This window comes from Poecile atricapillus, chromosome 24 (assembly GCF_030490865.1).
Source record: "Poecile atricapillus isolate bPoeAtr1 chromosome 24, bPoeAtr1.hap1, whole genome shotgun sequence".
In the NCBI taxonomy this organism is placed as follows: Eukaryota; Metazoa; Chordata; class Aves; order Passeriformes; family Paridae; genus Poecile; species Poecile atricapillus.
The window spans coordinates 2,933,592-2,959,034 of record NC_081272.1 but is presented as its reverse complement, the minus strand read 5'-3'; the positions used below and the strand labels follow the sequence as shown (position 1 = coordinate 2,959,034).

Here is a 25,443-nt window from a genome sequence, read left to right as displayed (position 1 = left end):
GGCAGGCAAGGCCACACTTTGCTTTTTTCCTTATTGTTCCTTAGATAATAAACAAAATACCCAGTGCATCCTCCTGCGAATTCTAGGCTGTAATAAACTGGGGCTGTTCCCAGCCTTGGGCAATTTCATAGTGGGAAATGACTCCAGATGGTGATCTCAGAGCTACGCTCTCCTCAGAGAAGAACTGAGGGTTTGTGAGCCAGGCCAGCAAAAGGGAGTGGGGCTGGCATCATTCCTGCCTGCTTAGGGCACGGAGGGGTTAATGGATGCTCAGAAAGTTTCTTTTGCCTCCACTATCCCAGGAAAGTGCCGCGAGCACTTCTGCAATCTGTAATCCCACGCACTGGCTTCAGGGCGAGTGAGTCATGGTTGAGCATGGAAAAGGATCTGAGAAATCCCACAAAGTGAATATCCTTTTATATAAACCCCAGAAACCTGGAGTCAATACAACACCAACCACTTCTCTGTTGCTGAGCACCAGCGTTATCCTCAGCCACATGCAGATAAAACAAACCCTGCCTACCTTTTCAAGGCCATCTTCTTTGAGACTGATGATATCCAAATCAAAATCCGTCCGTAAACCACTGGTTTTATTAAAGACAATGCGTCCTGTTAATCCTTCCCACTGGGCCTGTGCAAGGGAGAAAAAGTAGCAGGGCTGTTACTTAGTATCATAAATAATCTTTTGCCCTCCACTGTATGTTCTTTTAATTAGTCCTTATGCTGGTTCTTTCTCCCTAAAGAGCCTGATTAATTAATAATCCCTCCGTCACTGCTCAGGCTGCAGACGGAGCCGGAGATTTCTTTAACTCTCTTGCAGTCCTTGCTACAATTTCTGTTCGCACCTTTTGTGTTCACCAGCTGTTGCAGGACGTGATGACTCAGTAGAAAACGACCTGCATTTATCACGGCATCCTTGTGTGCTGCGTTTATCCTTGTAGTGCTGATAAACGCCGGCTGCAGGGAGCCGGCTCTGGGACAGCTCTGGTCACAAGGAATCCCTTTGTGAACGAACTTCCTTGTGCTTCCAAGATTAAATGTAAGATTAAATGTCGGGAATGCTTCCCTCTGTCCTTCCAGAGGGAAAGTGGAGCAGAAGAGGCCAAGAACGTGCTCATGCAAGCAAGATCTGAGGTTTGGGAACAGGCACAGGAGTCTGGGGGCACTGGGTGCTGCTGGAGCCCTGCTTCAGTTTCTGGCAGCATAAGGATGGGGCAGGTGCTCACTGGGACTGGGGACATCCCATTCCCAGAGATTTTTCAGTGCTTGGCTGAGTGAGGTCCTGAACAGCCTGGTCTGACTGCAACCAGGAGCTTGGGCTAGAGATGCCTCAATTCAATTCTACAAAAAAAGCCCCTGTAATTCAATTTCTGTCCCACTGTTCACTTTGCAACACCCCTAGAATGAATCTCTCTGATTTAGGAGGTGACAGATGCTCCAGTGCCAGGTGCTCTGTGCCAGCAGAGCAGGAGCTGGGGGACAGCAAGGTGTCTGGTGCCTGGGACAGGGATGGATGTGCTGTGGCACTGTCCTGAGGAGGATGCTCCAGCAGGAATGCCAGGCTTCTGCCACAGTTTGCTGCTCAGCAATCGCATCCCAGCACTGGGGAGCTGCTGAGCCTTGGGCTCTCTCTCCTGAGCAGCTCCGTGCAGGCTGCTCACAGGGAAATGTGTTTCCTTTATGGGCGGGGGAGCTTGAAATATTCCAGTGTGATCAAGGTGGCATAATGTATTCTCAGGGGGAATAAGTGGCATTTCTCCCGGTAAATATGCTCCTCTGGCTCTCCCTCATTAATTCCTGAGGAGCAGTGACAGCCTGCTCCCAGCCTTGACGCCCTGGAGTCCTGGGGAGGCTGGTGTTTGCTCATTTGGGCGTGCAGGTGGTTTGCCTGTGGGACGCGCAGCCCGCGGAGCCCCCCGGGAGCCAGGGAAAACACAGAATGTTTGATGTGCCCAGCTGGAGCAAACACAGCTGCGTGCTGAGCCCTGCAGCTCCCGCGGGCTGTGGTGCTGATGCCTTTTTGGGCTACCTAAAAACAGGCCAGACAGAATTCAGGGAATAAAAGCAGTTATGTGTTGAGGGGCCTTCGGGTACATTTCAGGCAGATGAAGCCCCCCAGGGCCTGCACCCAAAATGGACAACAGGTCATGGGTTTTCATAAACTTTTATAAGTTGGGTTCATTTGCATATTGAGGGTTAATCTTCCAATTACAGCTTTCAGAAGTCAGAAGTCAGAAGAATGAAAGAAACCATTTACCCCAAGTTTGTTCCTCCCCAGCTCCCTTTTGTTTCCATCTCTGGGGGCCTGAGGCAGTGAGGTGTCCTTGATTGCCAGGCCTGGAGAGGAATTGCTGTGTCTGACCCAAATGGGAGAGCAGCAGCTCACACTGTGTGTGGAGTTTGGAGTTACACACTAAAGAATTGCAGGGTTACAAACAGATGAAGAATAGAAAAGCTAAAATCCTAAGGTATCAGTGGGAATACCAAGGGGCTGCACAGCTCCCTGTCCAGGGCGCCAGCACATCCCTTGGTGCTGCTCTGAGTTTACAGGAGTTTGGAGAGAGCAATTCCTCTGTTCTAGTTGCAGCACAGAGAAGCTGATCCCTCCACTGGGCTAACACGGTGCTGCCAGAGCAAAACAACAGGCAGAGGAGCTGGGGTGTGAGGCACGGGTGATGTGCAGAAAGAGCCAAGCAAACAAATTATTTACACTCTGTTTTGGCAATCAGCTGGAGCGGTGCTCTGCACAAGGGAACAAAGCATGAGGAAGGAGAGATAGGCAGAGAGGGGAGAGATTACATCCTCGGAGCAGAGAGAAAAGTTCATTCTCTGTCTGCAGTGGAAATCACTATCCCGCTCTCCTCCTGCGGATCCACGTGCTCCGTGCAGCTCGGGCATTGCCAGGTGGGCACAGCCTCACCTCATGGATGGATCTGCTGGGGTCAGCAGGTGACACAGCAGCACTGACCATAGTAACAATTAACAAAGTGCTCTACACCTCTGCTTGAAAACTTTTGGGGATTTTATAACCAACTTTAAACATGGCTCTTCCATGACTTGCCATGGGAAGACCCACAGGGACTTGGGGCAAGTAAGAGGTTTGTCACAAAGACAAACAGTGCAGTGTCTCCCTAAAGCTGTGCTTCAGTTTTTCCTTGGGAATGGCTCCTTTTTTGCGGACAGCAAAACCCTAGGGTGGGTGCAGGGGTGTGGGCTGGGGGCTCTTTGGGAGGGCTGGTCCCTGTGCCGTACTCCCTTGAAGCACCCACTGCTCCTGACACTCCGTTCTGAGCCAGCTTGGGGCTCTAAGCCAACAGCTCCATGGGCTGAACAGAGAAATGGTAATGCCTGAAATCAGAGAGGGGGAGAAGCTGCCCTCTCATTCCCTGGCCCCCACCTGCTGAACCGCCCCTTGGCCAACACCATTCCCTGGCACTCAGGCAGGGACAACCCCAGCTCATCCCTGGGGTTGAGGCACCAAGTGTCCTTTGTGGATGCCAAAAACTGCTTCAATAGGAGACAAATGGCTGTTGCTCAGGTATGAAATGACCTTGAGTGGAGTGGTCCAGCTTTTGGAGAGGCCAGAGCCAGTCTTAGGGACACATGGGAGGTTTCAGCTCCTCATGGATATTCTGGCTTGGCTGCACAGGTGTTATTTTGAAGGCAAAGGTGGGATTTTCCCTTTCTGTGTGCACTCCCAGCCTGGTGTGTGTCTGTGCTTCTCTCCAGTTGTACCTGCCTGTACAAGGGGATGACTTCTAACCCTGGACCTGCCAAGCCTCCACCCCCTTCCCCTAGGAACATGCTCCTCCTGGGGAATGTTTATGGTCAAAAAATAAAAAAAAAAAGAAAAATCACACTTTTACCTCTTTAATGAAGTTCATGAAGCGGCCGCCGAACCTCCAGGCCTTGTGGCGGTGGCACTGCAGGGAGTTCACGGTCATCTGCGGCGCGCGCTGGTAGCACACGGACACCACGTGCACCGCGTCGTACAACAGGGCAGCGTCTGTCTAAAGGGAAGGGGGACAGTGTTGGTGGCCCTGGGGAGTCGTAGGAAATGGTGGAACCCACCCTGAGCTCCCGCCACCAGCCTCAGGGTTTGTCTGTCCGCCTTCCCTGCTGAGCGTTCCTTGGCTCTTTCGACTGAAAGCTCGGGGTTCTGTGTGAAATCAGTGATTCTGGGAGTGTTGTTTGTCTGTGAGTGACTACTCGGGTTGTTTCTTGCACATTTCCTGCTGTGGTGTCAAAGAGGGAGGCAATGACTTCTAAATGTAGAAGGTAGTAACAGAGTTTTCTTATTGAGTCTGTTTTGTCTGAGTGTAAAGAAAAAAAAATATACGAGAACATATTTCCCACACTATTTTATACATGGGAAAATAAGTAACAGAAATGTTTGTGGGCCCACAGTTTTCCAAAAACTACACAAGCTGTCACCAAAATCAGGACCTCATGGCTTTGTAACATATTCTAGCATTTCAGTGATCTGAACTAGGGAGAACTTTTTTCCCCCATATAATGCGATGATTTTAGATTCAATTTGAGATGCTCCATCTCACATCCAAACACTGATCAAGAGAATTGGATTTATTTTTCACTCTGATGTGGTAAGACCTCCTAGTGAAAATACATTATTTGCTGGCTTGACAGAGCCACGAAACAGATGTGAGTGTAGGAGCAGCGTAATAAACCACAATAAAACAAAATAATACACCAAATAACTGAGCAAACATCTAACAGGACGTAGCCATGGAGAAAATCCTCCAGCCTTGGCAGCCATCCCTGTGACCTTCCCTTGCCTCAGCAACCAAGCATGAAGAACAGGAGCCCTACCTGCATCCGTGGGCGGGTATGGACCACAGCAGTTAGAGGTTTGTGAGTTTGGGGCTGGAGGAAAGGGGGGCAAGGATATGTCCATGCAATTTCATGGTGAATTACAGACTGCAATGCCCAGCTGAGTCCAGGGCCCCACTGGATAGAGACCTGGCAAACAGGAATCAAAGGCAGGATCCCTCTGAGAAAGCAAAGAGGGACTGGGAGGAGAGGCAACGCTGGGGACTGAGCTCAGCTGTGGGCAGCCTGGAGACAGGCAAGAGCCTGCAAGAGAGTGGGAGTCTCTCCCCTAACAACAAACACAACAGGAGGGATCCGAGGAGCCTTTTCAAGGTGAAAGTCTGGGAGGCTTTGCCATTTTGCAGGCTGGTTCTGGCAGATCTAAAGGGAGAGGGAAGGAGGGAGCCAGTCAGCAATTCCGGGGGTCGGAGACAGCCTTGCAGGGAAGACAGATGGGCGAGCAGGTGCTGTACCTTCCGAGCAGTAACTCAGCAGAGCAGAGCTGCCATCAGACCCTAAAAGGAGTCATCAAAGCTGCAGCATTGCCCATCTCTGGGCATTCCTTTGGTGCTCTCCCCCTGCCTCAATCTTGGCAAAGTGCCTGGCCCAGCCTGGCCGTGTGTTCCCAGCCATGGGAGCCAGCATCCCGCTGCTCTTGGGGCAGCTGGAGCCCTTTGGGACATATCCTGGTACCAGCCTTGTCTGCTGGCAAATCTGCTGGCAGCTGGGCCCGAGCAGGAGCATCACCACAGCAGCAGAGCGTGGGCTTCACCCCAGATTTTGAGGGAGATCTGTTAAAGAATGCAAGCAGAATCAGAGCAGATGCCTGGGATGAGTTTTTACTCCTGTTGTCAAGAAGCAGTAAAAGTAACATTTAGGCCTCAATGACTGCTCCTGCCTTCCTCACCAGCCTGTGCTGCTCCCCAGACCCCTGTGTCCTGTTTAAACTGCCCGTACCATCATCACACCATCAAGGAGCCCCAGCTCTGCCTTGGGTGCCGACTGCAGCCGCTCCATGGACCACTTCTCAATGATGGAGGACACGTGTGGGTTCTCCACGTTGAGGATCCGGAAGCCGGTCAGGTTCACCCCAGAGTAGCGATATGGTTCTAGGTCTAATGCATAAAGATCCTTAAAAGAGAGAAACTGGTTTAAACATTTTGCTTAGCTTTGTTTTGCTTGAGTTTTCTGCGTTGGTTCGTGTCTGTGTTTGGAGTGAGACAGCAGAGCCCACAGAAGGAGGGAGGGAGTACTTATCCCTCAGGAATTGAGAGAATTGTGCTGTCTGCTGCCGTCAGTCGCTGCTTGCAGAGGCCTGTAGGTGTTGGTGGAATTTGGGTGCCGTATGTGCAGGTTCCCCCACATGCAGCAGAAGGGAGCTCCTACCAAAGAGCCAAAGAACTTGCTCTCAGCATGAAACAGGTGAGTGGATTGTGGGGAGAAAAACAGAATCACTGCCTGTGACCCTGAAAAAAGAGACTTGTGACCCAGGAGTGGGGACAAGGCAGAGTTTCTGTATCTGAAGCTCCCATGGGCCTTTCCACTGAGGATTTGCTGGCAGTGCTGGGCCCCACAGGGCACTGCGGATGACAGAGTCACTCTGAATGCAAAACACCAATTTTCAGATTATCAAAGAGAAACTAAGACGCATTTCTTGACATTCGGACCAGCCTACACAGTCTGCAGATGAATGAGGGTGGCCTTTATACAATGTGGAAAGCAGTGCTCAGCTCTGCTGGCTGCCAGCCTGCAAGCATTGCTTAGCAGGCAGCCAGGGGCACTGGGGGAACTGGGGGGCACTGGGGGTACTGGGGGGAACTGGGGGCACTGCTGTGTGCAGCTCTTGACTCTCCATGTGCCTGAATATCAGCTTCATGATATGAGTTTGGGGTTAGACAGGATGTCAGGAGCATGTGGCAGCTGCTCTGCTCCCTGAAGCCAAGCAGCTCACCCGAGGGGTGGGTGAGGGAGCGGGGTGAGATGGCAGCCAGGGGTGGCCTGGTTAATGGGAACCATTTGTTGGGTAGGACATATGTCATCAGCCTTTATCCTGAACGATTTGTGCCAGTATTTTGTGGCAGTATAAATGCGGGGGGGAGGAGAGACAACACCACAAGTCTTCTATAATGGAGTGTGGGGGTGAACATGCGACATTTACTGCTCTCACAAGGGCTTACCAGAAAGAGGTTCAATATGGGATGAGATGCTGTGGCTGGGGCTGTTCTGTGTTGTGTGATGGGGCTGTGCTGGTGGGACACAGCTACACGCAGCTACAGCACCCATCTGCCCACAGGGGGCTGGTAAAGCCCCACACGTGCTGCCCTAAGCAAAGCAGAACAGCAGCAGCACTTCCCAGCAACTGAGACATCATTCTCTGTGGGGGATTGAGGGTTCTTATGGCTGTTTTGCTTTAATAAGCTTTGGGGGTTTGATCTTTTCAGCCTTGGCCCAGCCTCTGCAGCCCCAGGGCTCACTGCTGATGGATGCAGTGCTCAAATCTGCAGGTGCAGCAGGGACCAAATCATTAATCACCCTACAGTGGCAGTCGGGACCTGGGTTTTTGGGTTGTTTTTTAACCCTGAAAAACTGCAAGTGCAAACCTGCACGTTGTGTTAAAGGGCACTGTGAAAACCAGGCCACAGTGTTGACTTTTAAATTACTTAAGGAAGCTGAGGGCAAATACAGTGGTTTGACCTCAGACAGGTGCTCAGGTCCCTGGCTGGAGTGGGGGACAGCAGTTCTGTGCCTGACCTGCTGGAATGGGACTGCTTTTCCAAGATTCATTTTTAATCAGACGCTTCAGTTTGTATTCCAGAAATTGTTGTGAGGAAATAATTTTTGGTTGCAAAAGCCGATGATTTCCCCCTCAGAATGTGACCGGGTGTGACAAATCAGATCCCCTGAGCTCCAGACCCCATGGTCTCTGTTGCCCATCTGTCAAACTACCAGCCCTGGCCACCTCTCACATCCCACTGGTATTTTGGGTGTTGTCCCTGCCCTGCTGCTCCCCACTGACCCTTCCTTTCACCAGGTTCCTATAGAAACCAACCTCCCATCAGGCCCCCTCCTTGATTCCAGTTTAAATCTCAGTTGCAGCCTGATTTATCACCTCCTGGAATCAGAGGATAATTCAGAACACCAGCCGAGTGTCAGGACGCAGGGAGGTGTGGATGGGAATCATCAGATCAGTTTCTTCTGGATTTTCTGCTCCTGCACAGCTACAAATTGAAACATCTGGTTCTATTTTCCACCTCATCTGCATTCCCTTTCACTCATTATTTTCTGTACTGCAGATTAATTCTCCCCTCCATCCTCAATTTTATTCTCAGTGTTCTTGTGACGCTCTCCCCCTTCCTCAGTTCACCCAGCTTGGACTCCTCAGTGGTGGCAGCAATGCTGAGGACTGATCCTCAGTGCATCCCACATCCTCAGTGGGAAACTGGAAAGGTCCAGGAAGGGCATCCCTGTCTTCTGCTGCCCGTGGGTGAGGTGTGTCCACAGCTATGCCCTGGGATCTGGCAGGGCTTGGCCATGTCTGCAGAGCCCCGTTTTACAGACTGCTGAGACACACCCACAGGAATGGAGCTCTGGAGTTCTCCTTGAAGGGGCTTTGGATGTAAAATCTGCATGTGACAGAGAGGAGCAGCACTCATCAGAGATCCTCCTCCTGCTCCTCCTCCTCTTCCTGCAGTGGAAAAGGCTGATGGGGCTCTTCATGCTGGAGTCAGTGAACTGTAGTCGTGCTGCTGAGCAAAATGTTGAAGCATTTCATGCCAAGTGTTGATACACTGTGCTCAGTATTGACTGGGGACCTTTTAGAAACATTCAGTATAACATAATAGACTAATTCATTAGCACCCCATGGGTCTCGTACTGGGGAAGCTGAAGCACAGGCATTGCAAGCTAGGAAAACATTGCCTTAAGGAATGACAGATTAAAATATCTTTCCCATGATATAACTGTTATTTCAGGAAAATGGCATTAATTGTGATTGCTTATCTATTAATTTATTATAATTCCTCTTTTCCCACCTCCAGGCTGTACCTACACATGAAATGTACTCCAGGCTCAGCTGGGGCTGATTAATAGGAGGTTATCTGGGAAATGCTTAAAGCTGCCTGGAATAGATAATGGCAGCAGGGGTAATTAAAATGTCTTTTGCATTTGAAAAATAAATTTTGTACTTTTTAAGGGTTAGTTTAGTCTGTTTCTTTCCTAAAGGCAAAAAGATAAAATGGATTTTCAAAATCACACAAAATTCAACAGTAGACTAGACAATAGCATCTTAAATGGAGACAAAAGTGACCCTTCCAGGAAAGCCAAACACTTCCCAGAGTCAAAGAGGAACTGGCCTGTGTTTAATAGAGGGGAAATAATGTCAGGCTGAGCTCCCCTCCTGCAAAATAAACCTGCAGGGCTGCTCCTGGCTCCAGAGAGGGTTCTGGGTGCTCATCCCCAGCTCCTGCTGAATCAGGATCCCACCAAATCCTGGATGGGGGCTGCAGCCTTGCACTCACCCTGTGCTCATTGTCAGTGGGGAGTTCCACTGAAATCAAAATGACTGGGAGGGAAAACAGAACCAGAATCCACATCTATGCACTCCAAAGCAGTGACCTGTCCAAGGGCAGGGGAAGGAAGAGTTGACATCTCTCAGGGTGAACACCTGGGCAGTGCTGCAGAGCAGAGGAGTTGGAGCCACGTCCCCGGGCTCCAACCCTGACCTGCAGCCAAGCCCTGCCCTCCCCTCCTGGTAGGGTGCCAGGTCTCCCATTTCTTTGGATTTCCCATCCCATGGCAGGGCAGTGCACACCAGGATCAGACACCCATCCCACCTGGGCTCCAGCTGCCCCCTCACATCCCACCCCCATCAGTAAGTGTGCAAGGGGGGAAGCACAGGCAGATACTTTACCAGAGTGGTGAAGATGAAGTGGTAATATTCTGTCATCATCCCCATTGCCATAGCCTTAAAGAGTAGGGAAAAGGGGTTAGTAAAGGGATACAAGAATATATCAGCAGCCATGCAACAAAAACCTCAGAGCTCATAGGTAAATGTGGCAGGAGAGACCCTGAAACGCTGGGGCTGGATTCAGGATTGAGGTCATGGAGCAGTTAAGCCAGGCTCAGTCAGCAAGAGGCACATGCTCTAGTGCTGAGTTTAGAGGAGCTGTGGTCCTCAAACCATTCTGAAACCGTGGCAAAGCCTCAGTGTCCAGCTCCCATGAGGGCTGGTGGCATTTCTGGGTGACACTGGGTGTGCCTGGGTGTGCCAGGGTACTGTGGCACTCTGCTCCTGGGTGCAGGATCCTCCAGGGCCACAGGCTCTGTGGGCACAGCTGTGGGAAAGGGGTCACCTTTCCTTCTCAAATACCAAATAATGAGCAACCTCACATAAACCTGTGCAGATTGACCATAAATGGCCTGGTCTTACAGTTACACGGCCATGTAGTGGTGAAGAGGCCAGCTGAAAGGGTTTTGATTTCTGATATGCGTTATTCTGGGGCTCTGCATCCCCACCTTCAGTCCCATTTGTGCAGTGAGTTCATGAAGCTCCTGCCTCTGTCCCTCCTTCCTGAGCACAACAATCAGATCCTAACTTAGCGCCTGGTTTACAAGTGGATCAGTGAAGGTGGAGGCATAAGGATGGTGAGTGGGAATATCCCCTGTCCCTCAGCTTTTGGAGATCACAGTCCTGAGAGCCCTTGGCCAGCACAGCTTGAGATTCCCTGCCAGCCCCTACACGGAGGATGGCTCCTGCAGATTGCTGGGATTTGCATAACTGAGCACTGAAAGAACAGGCTCCTACTGGAAGCCCTTTCAGAGGACAGCCATGGGCTGAAGGGGCCTTGGCTGGATGAGCATGTCCAGGCCCTTCACAACATGGGGGGAGCACATTTCAATCTATGAGAAAGGTCACCTTGGAGCTGGTGCCTCGTGACAGGAAGCTTCCCGTGGGTTTGGCTGGGATGCTGGCTGTGTGAGTGTGTTTTCTGGAGGAAACACATGCAAGAGCACTTTAAAATCCCCACTGATGGAAAAGCAACTTCAAGTCCCCCCCAGGAAATGTTTGCTTCCCTTGGTTTTTTGCTAAAATTACTAGGGCGGAATTTACCTCCGAGGAAGGAAGTGACAGTCTGAAAAGAAGTGAGATGTCAAAAAACAAGAGAAAAGGAAAGAATCTGGATTGCAAGCTATTGTGACTCTAGAGTGTGATTTCACCTCAGGTTCCCTGCTCTGGAAGTAGCTTTTAGAAAGTCTGGGGGGTGTCCCTGTGGCCACTGTCCCCCAGTCCCTGCCTGGTCAGTGGGTCCAAGGGCTGCAGTGTAGTTCTCTCCCTCCTGCACACCCTGGTTCAAAGAGCTGAAGCAGGGAATGGTACCTCAGCATGGGAAGCATCAGTTAGTGATGGGGAGCCAGTCTAGAGCAAATAATGAGATCCCAGTTCGTGTTCTACAGCTGGATCATTCTGGACATAGCTGAGGAGCCCAGACCTGCTGTCAGAAGGAAGTTCCAGCTTCCCAGCACTGGCAGCCTGGGGCAGGATGCATCTGGGTTTGTGGGAAAATGAATAAATGATGATCCTGGTGGATAAGCCACAGGCAGTGGGCAGGATGAGTGCAGGAGCTCTGTCAGAGCTGACAGGCACAGCTGTGCCCTGTGGAGCTCAGCGGCTGCTCGGGACAGCGTGGGGAGCCCTAGGAATAGACCTGGAGTGATAACAAGGGACCAAAACTGCGGAAGGCTGGAGAATCTGGGGTAGAATGGGAAAGCCTCACAGGCAGGACTCACTCTCTGATAGGTTTTTACAATTATTTGTTCTCAAAGAGGGCAAAATAATGGGTGGTTTGATGTGTGGTCATCCCAAGTGACACAGGCTGGAGCAGCAGGTGACAGTCTCATCTGTACAGTGCTGGCTCATGTGGTGTTACTCATGGATTACTAATCCATGGGTTTTTTCACTTCTCCAGTTTAAGAAACTGCCCAGACGATCAATGCTGTGCTGTGGGAGCATGGAGCCTTGAATCTCTGGGGTGATTCCTGACTGACACGATGATGTGTGGACTGCTCAGTCAGAGCTGCCTCAGCCAGAACAGGCTGTAGGTGCTCCAACCTTCTGTGTTTTCTGAAAATGTGCAAGGAAAATCAACGTCAAGGAGTGGAAATATTAGCACAAGTCTTGCCTTGTTGCCATCCATGAGGGTGCAGCAGGGCCAAGAGACTCTGGGGTCTCCATTCAGCCAAATGTCTGCAGAGCTGACTGGTGTAGTGATCAAAATGTTACAAAAAGCACATAATAGCAATAAAATATGATTATTACTGATTCTGGCATAAACAGAATGTTGGAGCTTCCTCCCTGGGTTTTTTTTGCAGTCCATTATTTGTTCTGTGCATTTTTCTTTTACTGCTACAAAAAGAAGCAGACTCCCCTCCTCCAGGAGATGGCTTTGCCTGGCTCCTACTTTCAGTGGAAAAGATCTGTTTCCCAAATGAAGGTGGCACCTCTAGACATGCATTTCTTGCTACAGGTAGAAAAGTGAGGAAAATATGAAGTTTCTAAGCCTCCTAACCTTCAGCAGATGCGGGTGACCTGCAGGTCATGGTGCACTGCTCTGGACCTGCCTGATGTTACAAGCCAGAGTGGCCTGGCATGCAGAAACCAGTCAGACTGTGGTTTGGGTTTGTGCAACTTCCCAGACTCTGAAAATACTTCAGTATTTTGTTGAGTAAAAATACAATTGCTAAGCTGAAATCCATGGCTTCAGGTCCTGACAAAACCCTGACACACACACACAAACCCAGCCAGAAGGACTTAGAGAGACTTGTCTCCCCTAGTCCCCCCTCTCCTCCATCTTCCTCACTCTGCACTGGTGATGATGAGCTGAGCAGATGGCACAATAAACTATAATAAACTGCATAATAAGTGAGGAGCACCAAACACAACCAGCACAGGAAAATAACTGGCAAGAGACAATGAGCCCCTTCTACTGCTTCCCATAATAATCCCTCCCAGGCTTTCCAAGTTCTCTGAGCACTTCCCTTCATTTTGCACCAAGCAGGCTGCAGGAGAAGTCTCTTGCTTTGTGCTCACTTTCTCATCCCTATGGGGATTTATTTAATCTGTGTGGTGGTGTCATGCTGATAGGAGCAACACTTCCACTGGCTGGTTTTTAGCATCTCTGTGAGAGCCTTTTCCTCTGCCTCATATTGACTCTGAAACCCAAAGGCACTCAGGAGTGAGGAGCTGGGGCGAGCAGCAAGAATGTCAGTGGAGGAACTTGTGGAGGAAGAAAAGAGGGAGCCCAAATGAATGGAAAATCACTGACATCTGGCTTAAAGTCCAAGAATTGCAGATGGTGCTGGGAAAGGGACAGAGAATGCCATCCCTCCTGGCTGGGTCTGGCTGCGAGAGCCAGTCTGGATGGAGGGAAAAGAGGGAAGAGGGAAAAAGGCTGGGGCTGTGCAGCTGCAGGGAGAGCTACAGAATTGTCCCGCACCAGCCTGAGCCTGGCGCTGCATTCAACGCAGCCCCTTCTCCTCCTGTAACATTTGTTTGTTCTCACCCACGGCCACTTTTTGGTACTTCCAAAAAGCTGTGAAAATGACATTTTCTGTAGAAATCCTGCAGCGTCCTTGAAGAATGGACATGCTGTAGCTTTTAGTGTGGCTGTGGATTGTGGCCCAAGGCAAAGCTGCACCCTAGAGCGGGGTCACTCTTTACGGCCACCCCAGACCCCTGGGCTCCTCAGCAGTCACTTTGTTTTCCTGCTCACCCCCCTCTCACCTGCTTGAGGATCTGAGCTGCCATCAGGTGGCTGCAGTCAAAGATGATGCGAAATTCCCTGCCCCGCTTCATCTCCTTGAGCAGCGGCCGGGCGTCGTCGGTGTCCAGTGGGAGCTGGCGGATCTTCAGGCGGATGTTGTAGCGGGATGGGGCCATGATGAGCTCCTGCAGCCGTATGAGGCCTTTAGGGTCACACAGAGACAAACCCATAGCGTTACAGGTCTGCCTTCCCCACGGGCTCAGCGCTTCCCCTGTTCTCTATGGAATGAGATCAGAACCTCCATCCATCCATTCATCCCACATCCATTCATCATCCATCCATCCATCATCCATCCATCCATCCATCCATCCATCCATCCATCCATCCATCCATCATCCATCCATCCATCCATCCATCCATCCATCCATCCATCATCCATCCATCCATCCATCCATCCATCCATCCATCCATCCATCATCCATCCATCCATCCATCCATCCATCCATCCATCATCCATCCATCCATCCATCCATCATCCATCCATCCATCCATCCATCCATCCATCCATCCATCCATCCCTCCCTCTCTCAAATGGCCATTGCTAAAGGTTATCATGGCCAAGGTGTCACATGCCAGCCATTAACCCCAGAGGAGCTGTTCTAGGACAGGATGGCTTTTCCTGGTGGTTCTCTGCCACCACTGCAGCCAGTAGAGCTGGAGGGGTCCCTGCACCCAGTAGGAAGAGGAGAACAGCAGGTTGGCCGTAACCTCAGTCACCTCTGGGATCACAGAAAATTTCCTTAAGCAGATGTGCCCTTGAGAAAGGACAGCATGTGATAATCAGCTACACAACAAATGAAAATCTGCATATTTACCATGCACAGCAGCAAAAGGAAAAAATGAATATGCGCTTGGATTTATGAGTCGCATACATCGTAATGGTCACTTAATCACAACTCGTAACTTCCTACTACCCTCAGAATTAATTTCTGTTTTTGACACTGCACAAAGCAAAGAGCTATGGTGGATACAGCTGAATGGGAATGACTGGAATCTGGTGTTGCAAGGAGAATTTTAGCAGATGCCTATTGCAAGGGGGAAGAGAGAAGCGTGTCCCTCTGCGTAGAAGGAACACATTAGAATATGCCACGAAGGGAACATACTGTGACCCACATTTGCAAAACAGGAATGTCAAACTGTGTTCTCATCAGCCCTCCCCTAAAGAAACCATTTGGTTTAGTGAAATTAGGTTGGACAGGCTATCCAATGTGGCTTTTGTTTTTTGGGGGGGTCTATATCTAGAGCTGTGCAGCGCTTTGCTTTGTTTAACCATCAGCAGCTTTCCTTACATGAAGAACTTTGCCAGCTCAGTGTTACAGAATTACCCAGAAAACAAAAAACTTTCCAGAACTGCTTTTGGTTTTAGCTGGGAACTGCTTCCTCCACAGCAGCTGTGGACAGGGGCTCTTCTGTTGCAAAGGGAACCACAATGCCAAAAGAGCCAGGCTGAGATGGTCACCCCATGTCAATGAACCCCCCCATGACCCTTTGCCAGCTCATGGCCCCACTTGCTGAGTGTTTTGTAAATGAAATGCTTAGAAAGCTCGCAGGCCCTCCCACAGCACTGTCTACAACTCCTGGGAATCTGTCATGGCACGGGGCACCATTTGGCTCTCAGGAGGGTTCATGGAAAAGTTCCTGAAGAGACCCAGGACAGAAAATCTGCAGGATTCCTTCTCTGAGCCCCTCCTTTACCCACCTGTGCTGTCATCGTACACCACTGTGGCTGACCTCCACTTCAGGTACTGCACGAGGTCCAGGATGGCGTGGCTCAGGGAAGCATAGTCAGGATACAGGTTGACATAGAAAGTGTCCTTGTTATCCAAAGGGTGATGCTTCCATCGGAGCTGTATGTGGGGGACTTCCAGGGCATTGCAGATAGACTGGACAGCGTTGGTGCAGGAGCCTTGGGAGGGTCCAAATATTGCAACAACCCCCAGAGCGAGCTGGTCACAGGCTGGAGGGGGAAGGGAGGGATGTCAGCAAAGTCTTGGGCAGGGGATATGCGTGGGACAGCCCTGGGCACAGCCCAGACATTTCTGGGCACTGACCCAGCTCTGATATTGGGTAATTACAACAGTGATGAGGCACAGAGAAAGAGCACGAGTTATGCCAGGTGGGTCTGAGGCACAGAGGAGTGCCAAGCTCCTCTGAGGGAGCCTCTACCACAAAACCATCTGAAAAGGGACAGGGGTCACTGGGCTGGCTGGGAGCAGATAGCCCCCTCCTGGTGATGTCTCTCCAATAGCCGCCAGCTCAGGCAGCAGGTTTTCTTTCTCTTCAGCCAGAATCAAACTGCACGAGCCTGCAGGTCACCAGCTCACAGCCTTTGCTGTGCAGTCCCTTCCTTTCAGCAGTTCAAGTGTGCTGCTGTTATCCAGTAATCAAAAGTGACTGTTATTAAGAGAGCAGAACATCCATGTGATGGATGTGAACACTGCCAGGGATGCAGTGACACAAACACAGGCATGGCCTCCAGACCTCCGCTCAGGATTAGAGCAAACACTGAAAGGAGTTTTGTGAGGTTTCAGAAGGAAAAAAAGTAGTTGTTCCCCTTGTATTAAAATGCCTCTGGAAGGTCAGCTTCGGCAGGAGCTCTCATCCAGATCAGTGGTGAGAGCAGGACAGAACAAGCTGCTGGTCTGGAAACCAGACCGTTCTTACGCTGAATAAATGGCCACAAAGCTGCTCAGAAGTTTGCTCTGCTCTTACCTTTCTTAGTTGCTTCAAAGCTGTCGTGGAAGTGTATCCTCTGGATGTCATAGGTTAGGGTTGTGTTGGGCAACAAAGTTCTGTTCCTGTTAATGATGTTGGCAGAGAAGCGGAAGGCTTGTTCCTCAGCACTCATCACCTGCGTGTTTGGGCCATCTGCGTACTCAAAGATTCCCCCTGCAAGACAAAAAAAATCCACCTCTGAGCCACAGTTTGTTTCACAAACTTATGCAGCAAGGATGAGGAAACTCTTGGAACGTTTGCAGGTGGAGCAGGGTTTGCTTGAGGACCTGTCCTGTACTGAAATGAAGACATGAAGATTTGTGGTTTTTTATATCCTGGTCTACTAGAATGTTCAGGGTGGCAGCTTTGTGGGGCAGTAAGAGGTGGTTTAAAGTCTTGGAATATTTTTATGAGCCAGAAAAGTGGCTTCCCATAAAACTTTAGGACCAGACCATGGGAAGTGGACAGGAAGTGCAGGGAGGCTCTAGGTCTGTGCTCTGAGGAGTTACTGGGTACAAAACTGGCACTGTCCTCCTCTCAAAATCCTCCTGCCTTGTCACTCACCTCTGGTCCTCTCACAGGAGTCAGGCAGGCCAGTGCTGCTGCTGGCTATTTTCAGTGCCATTTTCAGTCCCCTTCTCCTTTTTTATTGCTCCTCAGGTTTATTTCTCCAAGTTTTTAATTCAGACCAGCAGAGATTTCTGGATTTGCCTACCCTACAGCTCCTCTGCTCAGTAATGCACATCTCTGATGCAGCTTTCCTGTGTTCAGAAGTTGTTAATGCCATTACACCTCCCCAAGGGCAACAAGCTCATGTCACAGCATGGCTGGGTTTCTTGGCTCCGTGTCTGTGAGTCTTGTCCTCATCTCCCACTGACAGCCACTCTAATTGGAGTGACTTGGTGCAGGCATGGGTTATGTAATGATGTGTCCTTGTCTCCAAGATGCAGGAGCCACTCTGTGCCCTCGCAGAACCATGGAAAGACACAAAGCTTGTTCTTACTTATTCAAAAGTAAACCAAAATAATTAATGGATGAGCGAAATAAGCAAGTACAATTGGTAACAGATGGTCTCAGGGTTCATTAGCAGAAGGAAAATCTTCCTCTTCAATTTAAGATAGTCCTCAAATGTTTTGTTGTAGACAACAGATGTCTGCTCAGCCCTCCTGGCTTTCAGGCAATGCCAGGAATCCTTTTCCAGCAGCCAGAGCACATTTTCTATAGTTCTGTGGCAGTTTGGTGTTAGCCAGGAGTTCCAGTTTGGCCAGAGCCAAGCTGACAGCTTTGCTGATGGCCACGCTCTGGGTGTCCTCCTGGGAATGCAACCACAGCCATGGACTGGGTGAAGCACAGGAGTGATATTTGGAGATGTTCTCAGCAAGGAAACAGAAGGACTTGCAAAAGGCCTCTGACTTTCTGCTCCCCCTGATTGTGACAAGTCCCTTTCCTCCTCTTCCTCTGCAGTCTTTGTACATCCACATCCACAAATGAATGTGGGAATTCATTTACATTCACAGACATGAAAAAAGTTTGAGCTGTTCCCTGTATGTCTCTGCTAGAAAAAAACACTGAACTCAGTGCTAATCTTGGCAATAAGCAGAAGAATAAAGAAAAAAGGAAGCTGAATGCTCATTATGGAGTGTAATTTCAGTCTCACGTGATTTTCAGCCAGTCACTCATGGGCAGGTTTTCAATCCAGAATGCTGAGCATTATAGGCAGGAATGTAGCAGAATTGTCCACGTGCCTCATTCTTACTGGATTATGCCAAAACATTTGGGTTTTGACTGGTGCAAAGAAAATTATTCATCCACATCAAAATTTGCATATACTGGCAGCTCAGTTTAAGTTTCTTAGGGCAGAGGAAAGTTCATCTACAATATTACATCCGACACAATAAACGAAACTAAAGTGAGTGTGAGATTCATCCTATCTTTCTGTTCAAAGCTTCACTGTCCAGACTGCTTAGCCAGGGATTTTTTTTTTTCTCTAGCATCATCCTGAAGTGATAACTGGTTAATATTACATTGATTATCCACTAGCTGGCATTAGGTTTTCTCTCAGCCCAGCACTTTCAGGGTTGTGTTGGAGCACATCTTACTATGAGAGGATATAGAAGGGCTGGCTATGTGGATTACTGGTGCTTGATCCTAAATAAATTCCCATTCCAGACATCCAACTGGATATAACAGGTTTTTTGAAAGGGAAGACTTTTCTGTGCAGCCACCCAGTACCTTGGGCTCAGGGCCAGGTGATGAGAGAGCTGACAGCGGCAGGGATGGATTTCTGTGTATTTCCCGTTGCTGGGAACACACCTGGAATACTCTGGGACACTGGCTGTTGAGGTGCTGAGGGCAGCCACCACGTGCCCCAGGCTGGTCTCTGCTCAGAAACTGGAGAGCCTGGGAGCACCTGATGTCAGATCTGTGCATGGATACATGGCACATCCTGTTGGATATTCACATCCCTCTTGGCTGTGTGCCGCTCCTTCAGAGACGTTCATTCCCATCATTATTTAAAGAGCCTAATAACTGGCTTGAAACAGCTGATTAATGCATAATCTTCATCATGATTACACAGCATAACTGGCATTAATTTGCAAAGCCAGCTAATTATGAAAATAATTGTTGCAGTTCTTCCATTTGAGCAAAGTGGAGACGCTCAGCTCGTGGCATTGAGAGCACAAGGGATGTGACATCAGCTGGCTGATGGCCAGGCTGGGGGGCCCCAGGGGTTCCCTGCAAGCCTCAGCAGGAGACATGAAAGAACAGGGCTGGGCAATCTCCTGCTGGGGGCTGGACAGTTGTGGGCAGCTCCTCTGCAAGTGATCCCACAGGGGCCTTGGGCAGAAACCTCATCAGTCTCAGAGACAAGAGTCCATGGGTGTGAAAAGTCCACAACAAATCAGTCTCCAGTTTTGTACACCACCTATCGACAAATCCCACCCAAGAGAGTAAAACTGAAGCTCCTTCAGGGCTGCTGTCCCTCTCTAAACCTCTGCCCTGTTTTGGGAGCTAGTTCAAATGTCTTGGAGATCACTGGATGCTCTGTGGTGCTCGTGGCCTTTCCCTCTATTTCCTGTCTGTGCAGTTCTCAGCTCCTCATTCCTTCTTTCTTCCCCTCCCGTGGCTTGGCAGAGAGATAAAAGATGGTTGTGGCAAGGTCTGTCATGCTTTGTGACATCCTCCTGAGGTTGGTGAGAGGATTTGCTCCCTGATATTTGTGTGCTGTTCCTTGGCCAGTCAATAGAGCCCAAGGACTCCCCACTGCAGACCCATGCATCACTCAACACACGCTGAAGTTTATCAATTCGGGTTGACTTTGTTTGCGTAGTATCTATTCCAGGTCAATCAAAGTTTTTCCCTGGAAACCTTCTTATTATGCCATGCACCTTTGGTGCAGTGCGATCTGGGACTGGGAGTCAGCCTTGTAGGAGATGCCTCACACAAGCTGTTGATGAAGGCTTTCAACACTTATCACTTATTTTACATATTTTTTGATGAAGTAATCCATTATTAGATCTGACTTCTTGGATTTTAAAATCAATCCCAGGCAAGTTAAATAATTATTCAGTTGTCTTTTACTCTTAAAGCAGACTAATTGCTCTCTGGAGAATGTCAGCCAGTGTATGGGAAAACACACTAATTACAATCAACTTCATGTCTGACTGCTTTATGTTATTTTATTTGATGACCTTGACATTTCTGCTAAGGTGAGGAGTTTTCAAAATCTGAAATGAGATTCCAGAACAAATGCCTGAAACTCCCTTTGGGTCTAGACCAGAGGAGCAATAGTGGGGCTGGGCAGGCAGGAGGAGCCTCCCTGGCACAAGGGAATATTTGCCTGAAAACCACACAGAGTGTTTCACTCGGAGTAGCAGAACTTGAGCCTCTCTTCAGGGCAAAACCTGCATCACACAGAACACCTAAAATCCCATTGATGGCAATCAGAACAAGCCCAGGTCTGTCTGCATCCAGCAAGACTGCACTGCATCCTTCTGTCCCCAGGGATGGTGTGGGAAGATGTTGGGAATGGCCCCAGGATGGAGTTGGAAAGACACCTGGACCATGGGCTGGGAACCCTCCTCCACTACCCCAGTGATCTTGGGACATGGGCTCAGAGCCATTGTAGTTATTTTTAGCTTTGTCAAGAGCTAAGTCAAAAAAGTCAAAGTATTTTAGGTTTTAATTTCTCCCCTCTTTTCCTTTTTACCAAAACAAACAGCTTCATTCTCAGCAAGAAAATTCCAACAGCCCTCAGCGTGTGGCGTGATCTCTTATCTTTTACTCCTTATAAATCATGGAGTTATTTAGCTTTGAAGAACAACTATTTCTGATAACACTTTTCTCTCCCCCGCTGATAGTGTTGTTCACACATTTAGACAGCTCTGACAGCCTCTTTCCATGTGACATCCAGGAAGAAATACCTGGTTCGAGACAGCTCTTACCAAGGATGGAGCTAACAGAGCTCCTCAGGGACTGTTCGGAAGGTAGAATTAGAAAGAAATTATAAATGTGACTCTTTAGCCAGAAAGGCTAAGGAAGAAATACAAATGAAAGCACGGTTTGAATAATTCAAAGAAACTGGTCTGGTATGACAGAACACATTCTTTCCCCCAATAAAACCAAGCTGAGACCCCTCTCCCCACCCTTATAAGGAAAGGTCTGAAGGACCCTGAGATAACTAAAAATATGCAAAAGCAACGATTTCTATAGGTCGCACACAAATGTTACTGTATTAGTATACTTAGAAAGATTGGTTAGTGAAGCAATAGAATATTCAATGTATAGATTATATAAGTAATTGTAAAAGAGAGCTCTCTCTCAGCCTTCTTGCCTCATGCTTTCTACACTCTTGCTGCTCTCTTTTTCCTGCTCGTTCCTGGTCTTCTTTATTCTCTCTTTCCCTGGCTCTCTCACTTCTGTTCTGTTACTCTCTTTCTTAGCAATCTTAAGTCTTGAACTCACATATTCATATTTTACCCCCTTTTGTATTGTTCTCTCTGAGCCTGCTTTGAGCTCTATCTGCTGGCTCATAGCAGGCTCTCTCTCTCTCCCACACCCTGAAATAAACTACTAACATCTAACTTGATTATAGAGGTCTCTACCGTGTCTCAGACCATCCACCACCCTGAAGTGTCTCTTACAGGGACATGGGAGCTCCTGTTCCCTCTCACAGCCCTTCCATGCCCAGAGCTGTATTTCTTGTGGTTTTTTTTTTTCTCTGAGGATATAAAATGTTTTTGCTGTTGCCTTCTGAGGCATGGGATTTGCCATCTTCTGAGGACAAATCACTCTGTTTTGGGAACAGTACTAGCAAATGGGTTGATGAGGACAGGTACACAGAATTTAGTGCCTTTTCCTGCGGGATGCTGCTCCACAGGTCCCTGAGGCAGAGAATGGAGAGTCTGGGGAGAGGCTTCCTCTCAGAGGCTTGGAGAACCTGACACTGCTGCTTGGCTGACAAGGCCAGTGGGGAGAACCTCACTGTCATGGCCCAGGTCCCCTGAGAGCTGCAGTTTATACAGCAGCATTATATAGAGAAATGAGATAACACTGTTGGGAAGTGAAAGAAAGTTCCCTGGAGCATGAGGTTGTGGCTGGGAATGGGGCTTCAGCTCCCAGAGCCTGCCCATCCTGGGGGACTGTGACAGTCTCAGGTGTAATAATAAGGCTGCAGAGAAAGCAGGGAAATCCAGAAGGCAATAAATACCAGGAAAACAAAAAGGGAAAACAGTGGCAGAATTCACAAGAAATCTCTCCTTGCACCTTCCCCCAGGGAGCTGCTACAGTGAAATGATCCACGAGTGTGCTCCAAGGAGCTGGTCCTGTGTCAGCTTGCCATGGAGCAGAACCGCAAGATCTGCTGCTGATGCCAGCTGGTCCCCTAACAGAAACAAACCCACCCAATAAAGGGATGAGTGAGGAAAGTAGTGCCAGGAGCACTGGGGGCTCCCACCCTTCCAGAGCCCTTGTTACCCTTGGGAAGCCCTTGCTGCCAGAGAGGTGCAGTGGATCCCCCAACCCTCCACAGGCTCCCACCCAGCCCTGTGTCAGATGGCAGCATCCTGGGATGTGCCCTGTGGCAGCATCACAGAGCCGCTCCATGCCAAGGCAGTGAGCACAACTTGCAAACTGATTGAAACAAACCTTCTGGGAAGGAGCTGAAAATAATTCCTGCGCTCTGTCAGTGGGCTCTTGGTTTTGACAGAGCGGCAGGATCTGAGTCCCTGTCCCCTTCAACTGCTGCTGATCATGCACTGGCCCTGTCACTTCAGCGTGGCACTGCTTAATGTGATGCAGCACGGCCACGGATCCAAAGCAATTTCAGGCTCCATCAACATGCATCGCACAAGAGAGCCCCTGTGCAGGGCTTGGCGGCTCAGGGGCCAAGCTGCCCCTGCCCACGGGAGCTCCTCGCTCTGGATGCTGATTGCTAAAAACCCAGGAGCAGGATCTGCCTGGAACGTGGGGAGAGGATTAACCTCAGAGCCGGTGTGTCTGCATCACTTACACTCACACGCTGCCTGCGCTCACTGTGCGTCTCTTTTGTGCAAATTAAAAAGTCACCAGCCTGTCCCCTGAGCTGCTCCCACCCTGGCAGCTTCCCTGGCTCTCAGGTCCAAGGCATTTCCACCTGCTTTTGCTGAGGACCCCAGTTTCATGGGGCTGATGAAGCCCATGACATACCTGCCCACCCAGGAGTCTTCCCGTGTCCACGATACCCTACAGGGAAATGTGGTGAGTGTAGCCCCTCTGGACTTGGGTTTGGGTGTTCCTGAACTCCCCAGCACACCTGACTGGATTTGCTGCCTGACATCCTTGGGAAGAGGCAGGACTTGGAGCTTGAATCCCCTGTGAGCTCAGAGGACAGACAAGCACAGTGGAGTGGCCGATTCCCCCCCAGTCTCCAGGAGCTCGCTGTCCCCAACACCTCAAACGTGACCAGGAACGTTTATATTTCAGCTGCTGTGACCCTGCACCGTGGAGCCAGACCTGAGTGGGAACAGTGCTACTGTCACCTCCCTGCCACAGCCCCCCATGCTGGTCACTCTGGGGTGTCCCTGGGGCCCCTCGGTGGCTGGTAGAGGAGCTGATGGACAGACATGCATTCCCAGTGCCTCTGATTCCACCACAAGATGCAGCAGGAGGCAGAGCCAGGTACTTGCTGAGTAATGCCAAGAAAATGAATTCAACCAGAAAATCAGATACAGAAAGTGTGAGTGTGTCCCACAAGGAGGGATTTCCTGCCTGCCAGGACAGAAATCCCATCACAGCAGGTTGATCCATTCCCAGGAGACGGTGTCTCCTTCTTTTCTCATTTTGGTATTGAATATGCAAAATCCTATTTCATTTGCTCTGAATTAGGCACTTCATGTCACAGGGGGTGACATTCTTCTATGTATAAGCTGCTTAACAGATGAGCAGTCAAGTGGCAAAGCAATACATTATTAATGCTTCTGGTTAAATTAACCGATTAAAACCACTGGAGCTAAAACGTATGTATCAGCACTTTACTCGCACTAAATGAGGAATAAATGGAACATGGCAGGTTGTGTTTTTAATGAACAGTAGATAGAGAAGGTCTGGAAAGGTTTGCCACTGCTCCTAGGGATGACCTGTTGCATCCTTGGCTGGACGCCGGCACCGCTTGTCCCCACGGGCTGGGGCACGGCCGGGGCACGGCACAACAGGCTGTGGCTCCTAGAAACAAACTTCTCCTCATTGCAAACCCTCCTCATCTGGCCTAATTGGCTGCGTTTCCTCTGCCATGCTTTGAACAAGCTGTTCTGGTGTTGCACGTTTGACATCTGAGGAAGAGCGTTTACCGCAGCGGCAGAGCGTAACCCCGACCAAGGGAGCAGATCAAAGCGCTAATCTGAGATCAAAAGCCTTCAGTGGTGCTACAGCAGAAATAAATTAAGTTAGCAACAGATTTCTTAATGATATTTAAATTTCTAATTTGCATAATACATGATTAAAATGAAATGGGCTTTTTTTTTTTTAAGCAGGCTCAATTAATTAAAAAAAAAAAAAGAAAAGAAAGCAGCATCATAATCTCAGAGGGACAGATTCCCATCAAGATAAAGGCAAGGAAAATACTGTGAAACTTTCAATTTGCCCAATGTTCAGCACACAGGAAATGCAAATCTCCCAAAGTGAGTGTGGGGCTGAACCCTGAGGACCCTAGGAGGACACCCAGTCCCACCACTGCCCTCCACCCTAGCTGGGAAAGGCTCCCACAGGCTCTAAGTGGTTAATTTCTCTGCAAAAGGGAGATCTGGCAGCTTTGGGCTACTTGTGCTTGTCTTGTTCTCACTATGGGACACCTCAGCAGGTATCTGGGCTCCCTGGGATTATTTAGCAGCTCACATTTGTGTGTGAGCTGAATGAAACCATGGTGTCAATTCCAGCCTCCACTCTCAGCCACTGCACTGCCAGCTGGACTGGACTGGACTGGACAGTCCCCTCCATGCCCATCCCTTCTCCCCTTCCCCAAAACCTCACTGAAGCAGCCTAAACTCAGCAGATGAGTCCTGGGAATCACCGACAGCTGGATGAATCAGGCACACTCGAATCACTTTTATGGCAGTGCTTTCGTCTGAGATCACGTGTTACACTGTAATATATGGGGGGAAAAAGGGGTTTGAAAGCTTTGAATTATTGCAGATGTGTAGTACAGGGTTCAGGGTGCAGATGGAAGTGTATTTTCTGTGGTGTTTTATTGCCCTGTGGAGGGGTCTGGGGTGTCCATTGGGGCAAGGCTCGGGTGAGGCACGGAGCAGGGAGTGAGGCCACACTGAAACATAAATCCCACCTCGTGCCAGGACTGACCAGGCTTCTAACAAACCTGCAGGGTGATAAAATACTCTGGATTTCTCTTTACTGTGTGCTGGAAAGCTGAGGGCTGTGTTCCCCTGCACCATTCCCCAGTTTGGAGCTCCCCACCCAGCAGAGCAGGTGACTGTTCTTCCCATTTATCCCAGTGCAAACTGGGTCTGGCTGGTTCATTTGTGAAAATTCACTGTAAACAGAATGCAGGGTGTTGGAAACCAAAACCACTTATTTGGGGAAAAAGAAA

The 25,443-nt window shown here is 49.5% G+C and overlaps 1 protein-coding gene across 3 annotated transcripts in view; it reads right to left on the bottom strand.

Annotated features, from left to right (window-relative positions):
- GRIK3 (glutamate ionotropic receptor kainate type subunit 3) overlaps positions 1-25,443 on the bottom strand; it is a 108,076-nt gene that overhangs the window by 32,685 nt on the left and 49,948 nt on the right. For 2 of the 3 annotated variants that reach the window (XM_058856649.1, XM_058856652.1), the window contains exons 2-8: positions 16,362-16,538; positions 15,349-15,606; positions 13,610-13,791; positions 9,740-9,793; positions 5,788-5,961; positions 3,867-4,010; positions 524-631 (exon numbers count right to left, since the gene is read on the bottom strand). In XM_058856649.1, the coding sequence (XP_058712632.1) occupies positions 524-631; positions 3,867-4,010; positions 5,788-5,961; positions 9,740-9,793; positions 13,610-13,791; positions 15,349-15,606; positions 16,362-16,538 (1,097 nt within the window). The remainder of the gene's footprint in view (positions 1-523; positions 632-3,866; positions 4,011-5,787; positions 5,962-9,739; positions 9,794-13,609; positions 13,792-15,348; positions 15,607-16,361; positions 16,539-25,443) is intronic. The other variant, XM_058856651.1, reaches the window with a different exon arrangement.